The sequence below is a fragment of the Orycteropus afer genome, unplaced genomic scaffold (assembly GCF_000298275.1).
Source record: "Orycteropus afer afer isolate SDZICR_OR568_19922 unplaced genomic scaffold, OryAfe1.0 scaffold00066, whole genome shotgun sequence".
Lineage (NCBI taxonomy): Eukaryota > Metazoa > Chordata > Mammalia > Tubulidentata > Orycteropodidae > Orycteropus > Orycteropus afer.
Window position 1 is genome coordinate 11,728,532 of NW_006921653.1, and position 20,708 is coordinate 11,749,239.

General features: G+C 38.2%; 1 protein-coding gene and 1 pseudogene across 1 annotated transcript in view; both read left to right on the forward strand.

Annotated features, from left to right (window-relative positions):
- PLSCR1 (phospholipid scramblase 1) overlaps positions 1-3,565 on the forward strand; it is a 74,994-nt gene extending 71,429 nt beyond the window's left edge. Inside the window, exon 6 of the mRNA XM_007940211.1 lies at positions 3,509-3,565. Within this exon, the coding sequence (XP_007938402.1) occupies positions 3,509-3,565 (57 nt within the window). The remainder of the gene's footprint in view (positions 1-3,508) is intronic.
- A 15,297-nt stretch (positions 3,566-18,862) lies between these two features.
- Positions 18,863-19,372, forward strand: LOC103196475 (annotated as a pseudogene).
- Positions 19,373-20,708: the final 1,336 nt, after the last annotated feature.

The window sequence follows — 20,708 nt, forward strand, 5'->3', positions numbered from 1 at the left end:
TGCTGGAGGTGGGACTACAGAAGCAGGGGAAAGACCATGATTGGAATACGTACATAACTGAAGATAGAAGAGGGTTATAGGATTGGTTCTGGGCCTTGACTACCTGGCTAGGTGGTGGTCTGGAGAGGCTGTAACTCATGATCATGTAGCCTGAGTCTTAGCCACAAGATGGCTACCAAACAATACCAAGACTCCAACCTTAATATAAATTAGAAAAGGACACTCTCAGGCAAGTTCTTTGTATGAGGATAATCTACTCTCAGCCATACTCTTCCTGAAGGAAAACTGCCCCTCCCTAGATCTTGTCTATGCATAAACATAATGCTAGTGTAATGGTCAGAAAAAACCCAAATGGCATATGAACCTTATCTCAAGCCTCAAAATAGAGTTAGGGCTCCCATTGCAGACCAGAGCCTTCCAAAAACCAAGTGCTTAGAATTTAAGCTCTAATACATCCCTCAAGTTTTGAATAATTTGCTGGAATGACTCACAGAACTCAGAGAAGAGCTATGCTTACAACTATAATTTTATTATAGCAAAAATGATACAATAGAATGACCCATAGGACAAGACCTGGGAAGTTCCTAATGCAGAGCTTCCATGTCCCAAAATGAGATCTGCTACCCTCCTCCATGCATGGAAATCTCACACCAACCCATAAAGCTTCCCTGTCTAGAACCTTCGTTGGGCCCTCATCTTGTAGGTCTGATTGACCTGTGAGGTTACATGAAGTAAAGTGCTTGGTCTTTCTGGGATGGCCAGTTCCCACCAGTGTTACCTCATTAGCATAACCTGTTAAATAGGTGTTCTGGTTACCTAGCGCCACTCTGACAAGAATATACCACAAATGGGATGCTTAAACAAACAGGAGTTTATTCTCTTGCAGTTTGGAGACTTTAAGTCCAAGTTCAAAGTGCCAGGCTCTAGGCGCTGGGTGAAAGCCCCTCAAACTTGGACTTGAGCTCTGCCTCCTGTTCCTGGCCCACTGGAGCTAGAGGCTTTTCTTCACTCAGGCAACTACTGTCTGCTGAGAATGACAAGCCCAAGGTTGACAAGTAAAAAGGCACAGTCCTGATGTTACCAAACCACATGGCAGGCCATTAATTCAAATCCACTGAAAGCCCCGTGGTCAGCAGAGTATGGCAGGCTGCTGAACAATGACATGGCTACCTGTAGGGTTCAACCATGCCATAAGCTAGAGACCATTCCCAAAGTTGCTTCTTATATAAGGGAAGCAGACCACATCCCTAAGCTACTCAGCTGCTCCAATACATTCCACCATGGAGTTAATTACCAGTCTCACCATGGGGAGTACTACATCCAGCTGCCCAGCCACTCAAAACCAGGCCCAGCCAAGTTGACACAAAAATTTATCTACCGCAATAAGTGTAGTCTTGGAAGAGCCCTTCTAGATAAAATACAATCCTTGGGGGAGTTCCAAGTTTTAGAGGTTAATCTTTCAGGAACCAAGGATAAATTCTTTGAGTAAAATCATTCCCACATGGGAATACTTGGATTTTGGGTTTACATGGAATAAAACTCAGTGAAGCCGGGAGATTTCATTGTCAGATTGAATCATCTAATATAGAATTATAAACTGCAGTAGAAGTATAAATCTCTACCTCTGTTATATTCATGCCAAAACAATAAAATCTAAATCCAATTAAAATCTGATTACCAATTATTTATAGGAAATACATGGTAAATGTCAAACTTTTCTGCCCATTACATTCACCTATGGAGCTTAAAAAACCCCACAGCTCCAGGCCGTACCTGTTTTAGCTAAATCAGAATGCTGATCTGAATCAGCAGTTTTTGAAACCCCTCAGATTATTCCAATATGGAACCAAAACTGCAGACCACTGGGACAGAGTAGTGGTTCTCAACCATGTCTGAACAGTAAAACATCTGAGGGACTTTCAGAATCCTCGTGTCCAACAGCACCCAATCTATTAAATTAAAATCTCCACAGAAGGGCCTATATATATACTTGAGAGCTCCCACATGATTCCATGTGGAAACAAAGTTGAAAATAACTGGATGAATATCCTTTCCATTAATTTGTGGATGCAATTAGGACACCCTAATGTGTGAAATTTTATATTGCAAGAAGAACTCAATTTCTTCAACAAATAAATGACAAGGAAAAGAGAAATATAATAAGTATTTTATTTTTTTAGATGTGATGGTGATATTTTGCTTAGGTAAAAACAAACCATAGCCAATTTTTTAGAGGCACATGCTGAATTATTTCAGTATAAAGTGATATGATATCAGGGATTTGCTTTTAAATAGTGGGGCATGGGCAGGAGGAGCTTGGGGAGTGACAGAGGAAATAAGACAGACCATGTGAGTAGATACTGAAGCTAGGTGAGGTGCCATGGGAGCATCATCATGCTATTCTATTTGGGATATGTTTAATACTGTCTGTAATAAAGTTTTAGCATTTTATATAATCAGAGATGGAATATTAGTCAATGTTTACAAATCCTGTTTTCAAAAAATGTTCATTTCACATAAATCAGTAAAATTTATGTTGAAACATGAGGAACTATTTAACCAAAGACAGGGTAGTGTGAAAGCCATCGTGGTATGTTTGAGGCAGAGAGGGCAGTCTGGTGTGTTTGGGCTGATGAGAAATAGAGCTAGGGAGTTGGCAAGATTCTTAGAAGATGACTGTGGAGTTGACTAACCTTCTGCCGAAGGACCTTTCAACGTTGGGCAATTACTTGTAGACATTGGTAAGTCATTGAAAGTAGTTTGATTAATTGGATACATTTAAAGTAGGTGTAAATAAAGTAGTTGTGAATCCAACTTTCAGAAAGATAAACCCTGGTGACTATGTGACAAGTAGATAGCAAAGAAATAAAATTATAATAATTCAAGAGAACAGGATTAAGGACTAAATTATTTCTTTGTAAAGGAAAAAAGGAGATTGATAGCTGTGAAAGAAGTAAAGCCAATTGGATTTGGTTTGAAGTCACAGAAGGTAAAGTCTGGTGAGATATTGATGGAGTGAAATAATTTGGGAAGAGAAAAAAAGCATGGTATAGAATATTCTAAAATGCCTTCTAATTCTCAGATGGCTGTTACTCTCCCAAAAAACAAAAACAAAAGCCCTAAAAGTTGTACATGGAACATCAGTTTGGTCACAAGAATAGTCATATTACAAGAGAAATACTAAAACAAATTTGAAGGAAATAAATTGAAAGAGGAAGATTCCCAGCAGTATGAGAAAAAGAGAAATTATCAGAAAATTAATTAAATCTATGTAGGTATCAATAAAGGTATACAATTATAGGTTTTAATTCCTAATAAAATGAAAAATAAAATGGAAAGCTGTATATAGATGTCACTCTTTTCCCAATTTTAATTATTACATTTAATTTTTCTTGTTTCACAGATATGTTACTCTAGTTCATCAAATCCCATTAGTATTTCTGTACCTGAAACTTGATCTCTGTTTTGTTGCTGAAAACTTATTTCTGTATTTTTGTTTTTTGTCTAGGACTTCATGTTTTTTGAAAGAAGCGGAAACCCGGAACAGAGATCAGGGGTGTGGTAGTGAAATGATGAGAGTTTCTGCAAAAAATTTGATGGCTGCATATTCAAATGGAAAACTCAGTGGCTTTTTTTTCCCCCTATATTGAAATGATTTCTAATGTATAAATGATACAGTGATGCCTGCCACTTTACTTTTCAAATTACAGTTGTTTTTTTTTCCTGATTACTGGCTTTTAAATGTCTTTTTACATTTTTGTTGAATGTTCACTGTGTATTTTTGAGACAAGGCATATGACTTTATATATTTAGACATGATCTTAAAAGAAAACTGCTTTGAATTACAGAATTACAGTCTGATTTATTTTCCATTTTTATAGAAAAATTTAATTGAAACTTTATTATTAAAATACATGAATTTAAAAATACTATTATTAAATGTAGTTATCACTTATCATAGAATAACTTCTTTTAAAATATGGAATATTCAAGAATGTTAAAGATTAATTATTTCAGTTTTCTTTACCGTTGTATACTGATGCTACTCAATATGTATATTAGTGAGAGAAAATAAAATGTGTCTTTTAATCTTCAGTAAATCACACTATACTCAACTTCTCCTGTAAGTTAATTTGCTACTATTAGCTTTTCATACTAAACAGACAAGAAGTTATCTGTGAAGAAAGAAAGACTTTCTTTCCCAAAGAAGTACACATTTTAAAGACTCATTTGTTCAAAAACTGGGGTATGGTTGTAGTTTTTGAAGTAATTATTTACAAGTGGAAAGTTACATCCTATATTCTGTCATTCCTAAAACATAGTATTTACCAGATTACCCAGGTGTTGATTAAATAGAACATACATGTACCTTCACAGAATACCAACTTAAACAATCACATTAACTGAAATAAAATAAAATAGAAAAAAAAAAAAAATTGAATAATTCTTTGCCTGTTTGATTTTTATTTTTAAACATTGTGGATAATCCATTCAGGTGGTATTCTGAATGCTGCACATTTAACTTTCCTTCCTTTTCAAGTCTCCATTTAAAAAGAAATAGCAGATAAATTTTTTAGTAAAATCTATGTTAGTGCTAGAAACTAGGCTGTCTACCTATCAGAAAGTTAAAGGAATTAATATAAGATGTTGGATAGGTAAGAGTGAGAGAAGCGATGACCAACTCACAATTTATCTCATGCAAAGTAAGTATGCATAAGAAAAAGGTGAGGAAGGACTCCCTTTCTTCTTCAATGCCATCAAAAGCCACTAGTCCTAATGCTAAGTGCTTGTTGTTGTTAAGTACTGTTGAGTCAGCTCTGACTCTTAGCAATACTGTGTACAACAGAATGAAACATTGCCTGGTCCTGCACCATCCTCATAATTTTTGCTTTGCTTGAGCCCATCATTGCAGCCATTGTGTCAGTCTATCTCATTGAGGGTCTTCCCTTCTTCACTGACACCCTACTTTACAATGCATGATATCTTTTTCCAGGGAATGGTCCCTTCTGACCACATGACCAAAGCAATGCTTGGCCATTCTCACTTCCAAAGAGCATTCCAGTTACACTTCTGCCAGGACAGATTTATTCATTCTTCTGGCAGTCCATGTTATTTTCAGTATTCTTCACCAACACCTCAATTCAAAGGCATCAACTACTTCAGTCTTCCTTATTCGTTGTCCAGCTTTTGCATGCATATGAGGCTATTAAGAATACCATGGTTTGAGTTAGGTGTACTTTAGTCTTCAAAGTAGCATCTTTGCTTCTTAACACTTCAACGAGGTCTTTTACAGCAGATTTTCCAGTGTAGTACGACATCTGATTTCCTGACTGCTGCTTCCCTGGGTGTTGGCAGTAGATCCAAGTAAAATGAAGTCCCTGACAACTTCAGCCTTTTCTTTGTTTATCATGATGTTGCTTATTGGTCCAGTTGTGAGGATTCTTGTTTCCTTTGTGTTGAGGTGCAGTCCATACTGAGCACTGTAGTCTTTGATCTTTTATCAGTGAATGCTTCAAGTCATACTCATTTTCAGCAAGCCAGGGTTGTGTCATCTATGAATTGCAGATTGTTAATTTTTCATCCTCCAATCTTGGTGCTTTGTTCTTCTTCATATAGTCTAGCTTCTCGGATTATTTGCTCAGCATACAGATTGAATAAGTACGGTGAAAGGACACAACCTGAAGTACACCCTTCTTGATTTTAAACCATGCAGTATTCCCTTGTTCTAATCTACTCCCGTAGTGATACTGCCTCGGAAACCCAAGGAGGGGTCGCTATGTGTCGAGTCCGACTCAATGGCACACAACAACAACAACAACATTTGAACAATAGCCTCTTGGTCTATGCACAGGTTCCTCATGAGAACAATTTAGTGTTCTGGAATTATTCTTCTTCACAATGTTATCCATAGTATGTTATGACCCACATAGTTGAATGCCTTTGCATAGTCAATAAAACACAAATAGACATCTTTCTGGTATTCTTTGCTTTCAGGCAAGATCCATCTGTCACCAGCAATGATATTCCTGGTTCCACATCCTCTTCTGAATCCAGCTTGCATTCTGGAAGTTCCCTGTCAATAAACTGCTGCAACTATTTTTTTATCTTCAGCAAAATTTTACTTGCATGTGATATTAATGATATTATTCAATAATTTCCACATTTTGTTGAATCAGCATTCTTTGGAATGGGCCCAAATACTGATCTCTGCCACTCAGTTGGCCAAGTAGCTGTCTTCCAAATTTCTTGACATATATGAGTAAGCAACTCTAGCACTGCATCCATTTGTTGAAACATCTCCATGGGTGTTCTGTCAATTCCTGGAGCCCTGTTTTTCACTGAAGACTTCAGTGCAGCTTGTACTTCTTCCTGCAATACCATTGACTCTTGATCATCTGCTATGTTCTGAAATAGTTGGACATTGACCAATTCTCTTTGGTACAATGCTGAATTCCTTCCATCTTCTTTTGATGCTTCCTGCATCATTCAATATTTTGTCCATAGAACTCTATATTTCAACTCAAGCCTTGAATTTTTTTTCTTTAGGTCTTTCAGCTTGAGAAATGCTGAGGGAGTCCTTCCCTTTTGGTTTTCTAACTCCAGGTCTTTACACATTTCCTTTGATACTTTGTTTTCTCCAGCCATCCTTTGAAATCTTCAGTTCTTTTATTTCAGCATTTCTTCCTTTCACTTTAGCTACTCTACGTTCAAGAACAAGTTTTGGAGTCTTCTCTTTTTGGCCTTTTCTTTCCTGTCTTTTTAATGACTATTTGCTTTCTTCATATATGATGCTGTTGATATCATCACATAATGCATCTGGTCATTGGTCATTGGTGTTCAGCCTATCAAATCTGTTCTTCAGATGGTCTCTAAATTCAGATGAGATACATTCAATATCATATTTTGGCTCTTGTGTACTTGTTTTAATTTCTTTCAGCTTCAACTTGAACTTGTGATAGGATAATGCCATATGCCTACAAGGAAGACCAGGAACACTACTATGCAAATTTACACACCAACCACCAAAGATAAAGATGGTAAGTGCTGCTAGTAACTCACAACTCCACTAACACAACTAATTCTTAACAGCAAATATGAACCTTCAGACACTGGAGCATTACTGGAAAAGAGAAGCCTAGACAACTTTCCAGTAGTATAAAAAATTCACCAGGTGCCAGTTTTCTATCATTGAACCATATGTTCAACCCCATCTCAAACTCAGCACAGAGAGCACGCCAACTAAAGTAAAGGTACCTGATACCTGGATCCTAGTGGCATTAGGTGTGCAAATTAACTTTCCATGCTAGCTATGTGGTCCCACAACAACTCGGAAATGAAACTGGGAGGTATTGACATTATTTTTGTGACAGATACATTTTCCTCTTTCTTATTGCTTCTAAAAGGACCCTAGATCTCTGGTTAAACAAAATAAAACTGCAAATGATCTGGACAATTCCTTCAGCTGTGCAGGGAAGTTTGAGCCGAAGCCCACAGAATACCCATAGAACTCACTTAAGTTCAAATATTAGACAAATACCTTCTCATTAAATATTTACAAAAAGAAAAATCAACAAACATGACAAATTAGCAATTTAAATTTAAAAAAGTCCAGGAATTGCAACAAGTGTCTTAATTTGTAATCTAATGAAATTTGAGAGAATGCTGAATATTTATTTCTGGAATAGGCAGTGAAGAAAAAGGAACATCTTAATTCGGCACACTTTAACAAGGTAGAAAAATATGATAACCATATTTTAAAGCCTAATGGAAATACTGAAACAGTAGATTGCATAAAGTAGAATGCTAACACAAGTAAGATTTTAGAAATTCTCCCAGAAACCAGAGAAGTACATAAAATATTGAGAGAAAAGTTGAGGCTTGAGCAATAGGTGCATCAGCTTACATTTATGCACAATAAGATTTCCAGAAGCAGAAATTGGAGGGCAAAGAAAAAATACTAAAAAAATTAATTTGCAATCAAGATAGACAGTTGTCTCCAGAAAAATAGATTTATTACATACCTGACAATTGTAATGAAATTATCTATTTGTGATTATTGATAAAACAATTGACTGCATGCCTATAATTCACAGCCACCACTCATCTTTCAGTTTGGCACGCTGTGGTGGTTTGCATATTGCTGTGAGGCTGGAGGCTGTGCCACCAGTATTTCAAATACCAACATGGTCACCCATGGTGGATAGGTTTCAGCAGAGATTCCACATTAAGGTAGATTTGGAAGAAGGAAGGGGCATTCACTTCTCAAAGAACTGGACAGTGAAAACATTGTGAAGAGCAGTGAAACAATGTCTGATATATTACTGGAAAACTTTATGAATAGCCCTGGGACATTGTCTGATATAGTGCCAGAAGATGAGCCCCTCAGGTTGAAAGGCACTAAAAATACAATTGGGAAAGAGACATCTCCTCAGAGTAGAACCTTAATGACATGGATAGTGTAAAACTTTTGGGACTTCCATATGCTGATGTGCATGATTCAAAATTGGAAGAACCAGCTGTAAACATCATTAATAATTGGAACATGGAATGTATGAAGCATGAATGTAGTAAAATTGGAAGTTGTCAAAAATGAAATGGAATGCATAAAGATTGATATTCTAGGCATTAGTGAGATGATCTACTATGGCATGAATAACAGTTTGAAGAGGAATGCCATGGCATCCATCATCAAAAAGAGTATTTCAAGATCTATTTTGAAGTACAATGCTGTCAGTGGTAGGATAATACCTATACACTTACAAGAAAGACCAGTTAATGTGTCTATTATTCAAATTTATGCCCCAACCATTAAAGCCAAAGATGAGGAAACTGAAAATTTTACCAACTTCTGCAGTCTGAAATTGACCAAACATGCACTCAAGATGTGTTGATTGTTGCTGGTGACTGGAATGCAAATGTTGGAAACAAAGAAGAATCACCAAGAGTTGGAAAATATGGCCCTAATGATAGATATGACACTGGAGATCACATGATAGAATTTTGCAAGACCAACTACTTATTCATTGCAAATACCTTTTTTCAAAAACACAAATGACAGCTATACACATGGACTTTGCCAGATGAAGTACACAGGAATCAGAATGACTACCTCTGGGCAACAGAAGATGGAGAAGCTCAATATCTTCACCCAAAACAATGCCAGGAGGTGACTGTGGAACAGACTATCAACTGCTCATATGCAAGTTCAAGTTGAAGCTGAAGACAATTAAAACAAGTCCATGAGAGCCAAAATATGACATTGGTTATATCCCTCCTGAATTTAAAGACCATCTAAAAAATAGACTGATGCACTGAACACCAATGACTGAAAACCAGAGGAATTGTGGGCTGACATCAAGAACATCATCCGTAAAGAAAGCAAAAGGTCATTAAAAAGACAGGAAAGGAAGAAAAGAGCAAAATGGATGTCAGAAGCATTCGATGGTGTGGATCATAACAAATTATGGTTCACATTGTGCAGAATGGGAATTCCAGAACACTTGATTGTGCTCATTAGGAACCTGTACATAGACCAGGAGGCTGTTGTTTGAAAAGAACAAGGAGATACTGGTTTAAAATCTGGAAGGGAGTGCATCATGGTTTTATCCTTTCACCATTCTTATTCAATCTGTATGCTGAGCAAATATTCTGACAAACTGTGCTATATGAAGAAGAATGGGGCATCAGGATTGGAAAAAACTCCTTAACAACCTGCCATATGCAGATGACACAACTTTGCTTGCTGAAAGTGAGGATGACTTAAAGCACTTACTGATGAAGATTGAAGACTGTATTCTGCAGTGTGGATTACACCTCAACATAAAGAAAAGGAAAATTCTCACAACAGGGCCAATAAGCAACATCACCATAAATGGAGAAAAGACTGAAGTTGTCAAAGATTTCATATTACTTGGTATACAATCAACACCAATGGAAGCAGCAGTCCAGAAATCAGAAGATGTATAGCTCTGAGCAAATCTTCTGCAAAAGACCTCTGTAATGTGCTGAAGAGCAAAGACTTCTCTTTGAAGACCAAGGTGCGCCTAACACAAACCATGGTATTTTCACATGCCTCGTATGCATGTGAAAGCTGGACAATGAATAAGGAAGACAGAAGAAGAGAATGCTATTGAGTTGCGGTGTTGGCAAAGAATACTGAAAGAAGCATGGACTGCCAGAAAAATTAACAAATCTATCCTGGAATAAGTGCACCCAGGATACTCCTTGGAAGTGAGAATGACCAGACTGTTACACCTACTTTGATCATGTTGTCAGAAAAGATTGTTTCCTGGAGTGGGATATAATACTTGATAAAATGGAAGGTCAATGATAAAGGGGAAGGTCCTCAACAAGGTAGATTGATAGAGTAGCTGTCACAATGGGCTCGGATATAGCAAGGATTGTGAGGTTGGGGCAGGACTGGACAGAGTTTTGTTCTGTTGTACGTAGTGTCTCTATGAGTCAGAGCTGACTTGATGACACCTAACAACAACAACAATTCACAGATATTCTTAGGCAGTAGCAGAATGGTTTCTGTGGACTAACTTGCATGATATACCCACAGTCTACTTCACATTTATCTATCTCATCATCAGGGTTTAATCAAATTCAGCACTCTTTAATATCAGGCGTATAAAAAGAACCAAAGGATGTGGAACAAAATGTAAATCTGTAAAGGTACTTATGGTATTTTCCTATGCCTGTTACTGTTTCCTAATCATAGATATACTATAGGACAGGGTAGAACTACCTCAGAGGGTTTGCTAGACTATAGTATTTACAGAGAGAAGCCTGGTGCCTGTTAACTGAAAGGTTGGCGGTTGGAACCTACCAGTTTCTCTGTGGGAAAAAAGATTGGGCAGTCTGCTTGTTTAAAGATTTACATCACTGGAAACCCTATAGAGCTGTTCTACCCTGTCCTATAGACAGGGTAGCAATGATTCAGAATTGACTTACCAGCAATGGGTTTTTGGTTTTGTTCTTTGCATTTGAGTAGAGATTTTATCACTTAGGGGATTCTTCACCACAGGATGGTGTGACTTACAGAGTTAGGTTCATTCAGAACAGAGGGCACTTTGCCTATCTTTTTTTACCATAAAGAGGGCAAAGGAAAATCAACGTATCCCAGAGCACCTTTCTGTACACCACCTTCCCAGATCTTAGCTTCTAAAGACCATTCCCTACTCCAAGGCACAGGGCTTTTTAGAGAAATAGTTGATTTCAGGGTTGAGACAGCAAAACTACAAAATAGATGACCCTCAAACAACTTGTGGAAAACAGGAAAGTGCTCAAAGATGGTGACATATCAAAGGAATTAGCTCACAGGAGCTCCCACTAGAAAAATTAAGAGCAATAGTTAGAGATTATTACCCATTGAATGAAATAGGATATCATGAGTCCATATAGATATTCATCAATAAATTAATAAAAGCACGATGAGAAATAAGATACATACAGTTTGAATTCACTTCACAAAAAATTTCCATTACAAATGGAAAAGAGTAACTTTTATCGTAAAAACCTAGCAGCCACAACTAAAATCAAGTAATGAGAATGAAAATCAGACTTTTCAGAGAAGTCCTGATGTCAGAGACTATGGAACTTGCTGATTCAATTTTGTTAATCATGTCCTTACACAGACAGCTTTTTCTGAGAGAACAGGACAGCCTAGAAACCTGAGAGTGGTGTTGGGGTGTTTGTGTGACAAGATTTGGTATTTTGCAATAAAAAGATATTTAACAAGGAGGCAAAGCTAATAATTCTGGTCAGAAAAGGGAAAAGTTCAGATAAGCCAGTAAGATTGCTCCTCCTGCGGCAATTTTCCCTACCTAGCTTGGTTGGGGGAAAACTGCAGAGTATGGCCTCTCTTATTCTGCTTCAACCCACTGAATTGCCTCCTGCACATCCCCATCTTCCACCACTCTATCCCCAGAAAGCTAAGCATCATTGGCCTTAGGGGAGGCAATAGATGAGATGGTTCTCTCCAAGCTCAGCCAGAGCTTGAGGTCCTGGAGAGAGAAAGTTTAGGGGCTCGCCTAGGGTCTGTGACCCAGTATCATGATAGGGTGGCTTGAGACTGCGAATAAGTCAGTGGATACCCCTGTCTAAGGGGTAAGTGCTGGACTTGTTCCTAAGAGGGGTTGTGGATGCTTGTATGGTTTTGAAGAAAGACATGGATGGGGAGGATAGAGATGGAAGAAAAGGTGAAAGGTTAAAAGGTGCAAGTACCTTGAAGTTTCTTGTGCCTGAGAACTTGCCTGAGTGCCTTTCTGAATGTTGTTGTTGTTGTGTGCTGTCAAGTCGGACCCAACTCATAGTGACTCCTCCTTGAGTTTCCAAGGCAGTATCACTATGGAAGTAGATTGCCCAAACTTCCTTCCAAGGAGTGGCTGGTGGGTTTGAACCACCAGCCTTCTGGTTAGCAGTCAAGTGTCTTAGGCACTATGCTACCAGAACACCTGCCTTTCTGAATAGAAAGCCAAAATGGAGACAGGGGTAGGAGGGAAAGAAGTGCCAGGCACAAGCAATTAAAACAACAAATGCACTGCCATCAAGTCAATTCCTACTCAGAATGACACTGTAGGACAGAGTAGAACTTCCCCATAGGGTTTCCAAGAGTGTAATATCTACAGAAGTAGGGAGTGGGTGGTGGGTTGAAACCAGCAACCTTTTCGTTAGCAGCTAACTAATACACCACCAGAGCTCCTAAGCTCCTAGCAGAAACCAAAATGAAACTCACTGCTATTGAGTTGATTCTGACTCATAGTGATTCCCATAAGGTTTCCAAGGCTGTAGTCTTGATGGAAGTAAATTGCATCTTTCTCCTGTGGAGTTGGCTGATGAGTTTGAAGTGCCAACCTTTAGGTTAACAGCTGAATGCTTTAACCACTATACCAGCAAAGCACCTAAAAAGGCTTGAAATTACTGTCTCTTCTCCTGGCATCCAGTTAGCTATTCTTGGAGACAGTTAATAAAGTTGAAATAAAGTTTGGGCTTAAAAGAACTACTGAATTTTAGAGTAATTAGAAGGGCCTCAGGGAGCTCTGGTGGCAGCATTTGACTGCTAAGCAGAAGGTTGGCAGTTCAAACCCACCAGCCACTCCTTGGAAGGAAGATAGGGCAATCCACTTCTGTAGATATACTGCCTCGGAAACCCAAGGAGGAGTTGCTATGAGTCAGAAACGACTTGATGGCATATAACAACAACAACAGAAGGGATTCAACAGAAAACTCCTGTCATCATTTAAGGAATAAATGATGACTTAAAATTCATTCCCAACACAATTACTACTAACTGCTGAGTGTCAGTAATGCACACAGGGGGTCCCTTTATGTCTGCTCCACAGGCCATTCAGTGCTTACTTGACTTACCTCACAGGATCACGTTACTGACCCTGACCCTGTTTTTCCCAGCTCTGTGTCCTTCCCCATAGGAGCCCTGGTGGCACAGTGGTTAAGTGCTAAGCTGCTGCTAACTGAAAGACTGGTGTTTGGAAAGCACCGGCTGCTCTGCCAAAGAAAGACTTGGCAACCTGCTTCTGTAAAGATTCACAGCCTTGGAAACTCTATGGGGCAGTTCAGCTCTGTCCTGTAGGGTTGCTATGAGTCACAGTTGACTTGATGGCAAAGGGTTATCAACAGGTATCTTTCCCTGTATCTTAATTTTCTCAATTGTCATGTTGCCACGATAATAGTACCTATTTCTAAGGCACTAAGGTCAGTGTGAGGATTAAGTGATCTAATGCCTGTCAAGGCCAAGTGACTTGAGCATGTTCCTGCAGTAAAACCAGAACAGAATATGAAAACAGCTGTCTGTTGATAAACAGTAGTTTTCAAAACATAAGGAAGTGACTGAAGCCAATATAGAAAATGTTTCACTAGACATCTTGTGGCATTGGGTGGCACATGGACTCAGCAATGTGGATTTCCACTCATCAACCTGGCAGCAGCAGAGAGCAACACTGAGCCTTGCTATGTCACCATTCCTCAGAGTGATCAGCCTATATAAACCTCTCACAACTCACTGCCCTTGAGTTGGGTTCTGACTCATAGAGACATCTCCTTGGGTTTCTAAGGCCGTATCTCTATGTAAGTAGATTGCCCAATCTTCCTTCCAAGGAGTGGTTGGTGGGTTTGAATGACCAGCCTTCTGGATAGCAGCCAAATGCTTTGGGCACTACACCACCAGAGCTCCTTATATAAATCTAGTGGCAGGTTTATCTCATTGAACCACCTCCATTATGGAAAGGAGAACATTTTGTTTTTACTAAGATAGATGCATACTCTGGATACAGATTTGCCTTCCCCAAGTGTAGTGCATCTGCCAAAACCACAATCCATTTATTTACAGAGAAGCTTGGGTGTTGTAGTAGCTAAAGCATTCAGATGCTAACCAAAAGGTCAGCAGTTAGAACTCACCAGCCTCTCTGTGGAAGAAAGATGAGGCGTCTGCTTTGGTAAAGACTTACAGCCATGGAAACCCTATAGGGCAGCTCTACTCTGTCCTTTAGGGTCACTATGCATCAGGATTGACTCAATGGCAGAGGGTGGGTTTCCCCGTCTCATGTTGTTCCACACAGCATTGTCTCTGATCAAGGACCTCACTTCATAGCAAAAGAATTGTGGCAATGGGCTCACTGAACTCACTAGTCTTACCATGTTCCTCATCATCCTGAAGTAGCAGGACTTCCAACACAGCAGCACTCAATGCAGCAGTGTACAACCCAGTGCCAGGCTGAGATCTTGGCCAGAGCCCTGCCCCCACTCAGCAACAGGCCTCTGGCTGATATCATTGCTATCATTGTTTATACTGCTGGCAGCAGTGAGTGGTGGCCTAGCTATAATGTGCTGGAGAGGACCCCATGTATAAGTTGGACAGTGCCAACATGCACAGGCCACAGCCATGTGGCTCATGCAGTTCTACTCACTATGATGTGGCCACTGCACCAGCTACTTGCCCACCTGGCAGGCTCTGGGTAGGGATGTGCGAGACTAGGCTACTGCCATTTACATGGTCATTCTTGACTATGTTGAAGAAAACAATTACAAGGTCTTCCAAGAATATGACACCTACTTCTATTCCACCTTTTGGTATTTTAAAGTATTTACAAAGGAATTTACAACTGGAGAACATTTTAAAGGACCCCAGTCCTACTGCTAAAATTTCTCATGTTCTCTAGAGAAACAGTACCAGTATTCTCTCTGTCTGTCTGTCTGTCTTTCTCTCAATTTGCTTGAAAGAATTGGCTCACCATGAGTCAGAATCAACTTATTTTGGGGCCTGGCAAGTCTATAGTTCATAGGTCAGGTGACAGGCTGGAGAATCTTGAAGGCTCGTGTCCCAAAACCCACAGATCAGGCAATGGGAAAAGAAAGAGTTTAGAGTTCTGGAAAAATGTCTATTTATAATCTGGAGGTAGAACATACCCTTAAGCTCTTTTGTTTTTTATTTTTTTATGATTTTGGGGAAAATTTATAGAGCAAATTCATTTTCCAAACAGCAGTTCATACACATGTTTTTCATGATATTCACTGTAATTTCCCACAATGCAATAGCTTTCTTCCCACTTCCTCCCCATAATTACCTCTTCCCTGTGTCCTTCCCTCCCACACACTCCTGTACCCCGAGCTGTCTCCCTGTGCATACACAGCCCTTAAATTCTCTCATGATTGATCTCTCTAAGGACTGTATCTACCTAATGTAATTGTTCAGCTCATATGCCTGTTTTGTTTGGCTAGAATTCACAGGAGTAGGTTCAATTCCAGACCTGAAGGGCAGCAAGAGGCCATAGTCTCAGGGGTTCCACCAGGCTCCATCAGACCAGCACACATGGTCTTTTTTTTTTTTTATGATTTTGAGTTTTGTTCTACATTGTTTTCCCACTATATCCACAATCTCCTACATAGAGGACATACCTTTAAGCTCTTAAGGCTTTTAAATGATTGATTGAGGCTTGCTTACATTATGCAAATAATCTACTTTACTTAAGCCCAAATGATTTAATCAACATGTTAATCAACATATAATTCTTTATATCAGCAGCTAAACTGGTGTGGTATCAAACAATGGTATACCAGAGCCTAGTCAAGTTAACACATAAAATTAACCATCACAGGAAAATTCACCCAGAATGCGAAGATGAAGATGATTCTCCCCTCAGAAGAGAGAATGTCTTCATGTAAGAGGTAGGCCTGAGAGACTTTTCTCACCTCAGAGGAAAGAGGAACACCATCTAAGCATGGCTGCCTTGACTTTCCTTTCTGAGCTTCATAGCCTCAAAATGTGGCAAGCTGTTGAAAAAAAGGAGCAAAAATCTGGAGCATGAGGCCAGATCAAATATCAACTGAGCAGTACAGGGTTTGAAGTCAAGGCAGGATGACATACAATGACAATTAATGGAGTAAATTGTGTATTTGAAAACAAACCCAAAAAAATTTCTGTTAAGTAGGCTCCAACTCAGGGTGACCCCATGTGCTGCAGAAGAGAAGAGCACTCACTCTATAGGTTTTTAAGTAGGTGAGCTTTTGGAAGCAAATCGCCAGACCTTTCCTCCCAGGTACCTCCAGCCATAAAGCCCTTCCCTACACCAAGCATCTAGATTGACCTACAATCTACTTTTAATATTTATGTATGGTAGAAAATATCATATTTGTGCCAACAACAGTTTATAGTACTACCTAAATTGAAAGTCTGGTAGATTTGGAAAACTAATGCTTGAAGTCTGCCTGCTGACTGAAGGCAATTTGTTTCTATCTTGTTTTTACCTGTGGATTCTGATTTCTAATCATTAATATATTGAGATTATTCTATCTGACAATGATAGAGAGCAAACACTGGCACATTTCTTCCTGAATTAGAAGTTTTGTTTGAGAATAAGTTGCCAGGAAACATTTCAGCTTTAGTGAAGCATGGACAACAGACTTCAGCCATCTAGAAATAGTCCAGAGAAATTCTGTTAGAAGTTTTTAGAATATATTGAATCATACTACCTACCTGCTAAGCATATTCTCTTAAATTGTTCTACCAGAATTCTCTCTCCACTATTGCTGTTACAAGCAAAGTAATTGTAAATTTTACAAATCTTTTTTCTTTTAAAATCTATTTTGTTTTATCTCTTTTAAGAAGAAAATAGATTCTCTCAAATAATTAAGATAAATATATTTGTGGCATTTATTTCATTAGAATTTAGAGAAGAGCAAAATAAAGATACAAATTGACTGACCTAAAGGAGTTAAAAATGATTTTCATTCATCTGACAAGTACTTAGAAGGCTCCAACTCCAAGCCAATGGTCTGTATATTAGACACAACAGTGAACAAGAAATTATTGCACTCAATACCTCAAGGTGCTTAAGCCCTCTTGTACATGTAGAAAGTGTTATAATAGTGTTCTAAGCACCAAAGAAAGTAATAAGGACACTTAACTCAGTTTGAAGAGTTAGGAAATATTTCCCAGGAGAAGTGGTATTTAAACTAAGACCAGAAGTTTTCTGGGCAAAAGGGAGGGAGAAAAAGATTGTTTAAGGAAGAGGAAAGCACATAGGCAGAACTCCTGTCAGGGACACAACAGTGTGGCTGGACTGCTGGCTTTGTGGTAATGTATGCATTGTTGGTGAAGAAAAGGAGGATGGTGGGACAAGTGAACAAGGAATTGATCATAGAGTGTCTTGGCTACATTAAGGAGTTCAGGCTGTATTCAGAGAGCAAGGGTGGAGAGTTTTAAGATGAGGAGCAGAAAACCACTTGCAGGAGTATCCAAATATCTCTCACAACAGAAGGGAAGCTGTGATATTGATAAAAGAGGCATTCATGTTCTCTGAATATAAGTAGGATTACATCATGATTCTCTTTGGCTAAGAGCCACCAAGAGCCCTCTTGTATCACAACTCCTAAATTACAGCACTCACCAAAATTTTGTCCTGTAATTGCTCATTCAGCTTTATTTCCCATTTCTCATCAAAATGCATAGTGGACTAAAACATTCTTGTTTCCCTATATTATAAGTGCATCATATTCATCTTCATCTCTGGCTCATCTAGGCTGTTCCCCTTGACTGGACAGCCTTTCCTAGAGCTTCCATACATTCCTAAAGTCAGAGTTCAAGACTTCTCTCCTCCATATAGCTTTCTCAGTCTCCAGGGCATCCTGATGAATGACTTCTCTGAGACTGCATTCCTTTTTCCAGCATTATGTCTTAATTTTTAATTGTTCTCTAGAAGCATCTCCCACCTTTTGAACTACAGAAATTATTTGTGAACATGGATAATATCTTATAGTTATTTGGTATTTCCTTCATTGCCAAGACTCAGCTTGCAACTCTGGGTGAAGTGCTGGCTGCTTCCTAAAGTTGTGAGGGACACAGAGGCAACTCCAGGCCTGGACTCTGAGGGGCTCAAGGGTAGCATGGAATAACCAGGAGGTAAGTCTGAGACTGAATAAACAAAATGTGGTATACACAAACAATAGAGTACTGTTATTCAGCTATAAAGAGAAATGAAGTCTTGATACATGAATACATGCTACGACATGGATGAACCTTGAAAACATTATGATGAGTGCAATAAATAAGAAAGAAAAGAACAAATATTGCATGATCCCACTTCTGAGAAATATCTAGGATAAGCAAGTGCTTAATACGAAAGACAATTGTTGGTTACCAGGACTCAGTGAGAGGGAGAAATAGGGAGTTACTGCATCAAGGGGACTAAGTTTCTGTTAAGTGTGAAGAAAAATTTGGAAATGGATAATGGTGGTGATTGCACAATGTGGTGAGCATGGTTAATGCCACTGAATCATACATGTAAAAACTAGTTGGAATGGGAAATGTTTTGTTATATATGTTCTACCACAATAAAATAATAATAATAATAATAAAATGGTTGCAGATCTAGGTTGTGTTTGTGGAGTGTTTAGTATCAGAACTAAAATGTTAGTAACTAGGTTGTGTGTTGGGTTTGACATAGAAGAGGATGTACCAGAAATATTTCATAGGAATGTGGAAGAGTGGGAGTTAAAAAATGTTGACATTATTCAATGTTATGTGTGCTTATCATCTAAGAGAAATGTTCAAATAATTTGATACAGTAATTAGGAATTCTACCTCTAGGACCAAAAGTAATAAATAGACAGGTAGTCTTTCCTGATGACTGGTTTGAAAATGGCAATAACAGAAGTATGTTCATTACAAAAATCCTTTACTAAAGAATACATTCAAAAGAAAGCTGTGGAATGGAAAATCAAGGTAGCCACTGTGGTGGAACTAGTATATGACATGCCAGCTTCTTATGAATCTCATAGAAAGAAATCAGTGGATATTGAAATGGATATAATTTAATTTTCTTTTTATAAACTTCAAAAGACAAGGGCAGTTTAAAGCCTAAATAAATGAATAAATAAATTGTTTACTAAAGTATTTATTAATTAAAAAAAAAACCCAACTAGCTACATGGTACTTCACCTAAAATTATTGTTGAATTACCTAATTTTCAAATTTACAAGGTGAATTGTTTCATATTTTAAGTTCTAGTAGTCCCTTTTTATAGTGAAGTTCTGTTTTTCAATAGAAGCCAACAAATAAATGTGAAAGAAATGGTGAATTTGAAAATCACCACTGTCAATCAGCATCATAAAAGCTTGATTCCACTAAGAAAATATGAATGTCTGCAAAAATTATTGGGTGAAAATTTGAGGAGTTTCATGTTTTTTCTCATGTAACACTCATAGAGTGCATGTGAAACTAATGCATGAGGGGGTTGCATGTTTGAAAAAAAAATGTATAACACATGCACTATTTGTGTAAAAACATGCTAACAGAATATTTACATTGTTTTAATATAGCTCCCACCAGAATCTTAACAGTTTAAGAAAGAGTAAAATAGTAACTTTATAGGTACCATAAGATACAATGCACCTAAGTGTTCTCTCACTATGTAACAAGGACCTTCTTTCCTCAAATTTCCAATGAAATGTTCTTTGTTTTTATCTGCACCTTTACCGGCAGTGTCATTAGCATCCATATTTCTATCATCAGTTTGTTCATGAAGATTTAGATATTTTCTAAGATGATATATATTTTCTCTACTATATTCATAACTTCCTTCTTAGTCTTCACTACCAGAGTCATTCACATTCCTATGAACACTGTGCAAAGCACAGACTCTAAGCTTTTGCATCTACAAAATCTAGGCTTTTGTATCATGTTCCTTAAAATTCTTCCGGTCTCTGTCCGTTGCCCAATTCAAAGCTCCATTTTTTAGGTATTTGTAACCAAAACACTCCAATTCCAGGTGACAAATTCTGTTTTAGTTTTGTTTTGCTCTTAGAACAAATCACCTCAAACTTACTGGTAAAACATCACTTAATCATTATCTTATGGTTTTGGAGGTCAAAAACATGGATCTCACAGAGCTGAATTGAAATCAAGCTATAACCAACGGTGTTCCTTCTGGAGACTTTAGAAGAGAATCCATTTCCTTGCCTTTTCCATCTTTTAGAAGCCATCCTTCTTCCTTTACTTGCGCCCTGCACCCTCCATTTCCAAAACCAGCAAATGTACTTCTCCAACTGGTAAATAACTGTTGTCGGTTTTTGTGTTTGTTTTTAATTGTACAACCTGGATCTTTCATGAATGAAGTATTATAGGTAGTTTCTCTGAAATTACTCTCTATTCTTTGGCTCTAATTGTTAACTATACCTAAAACTCTATATAA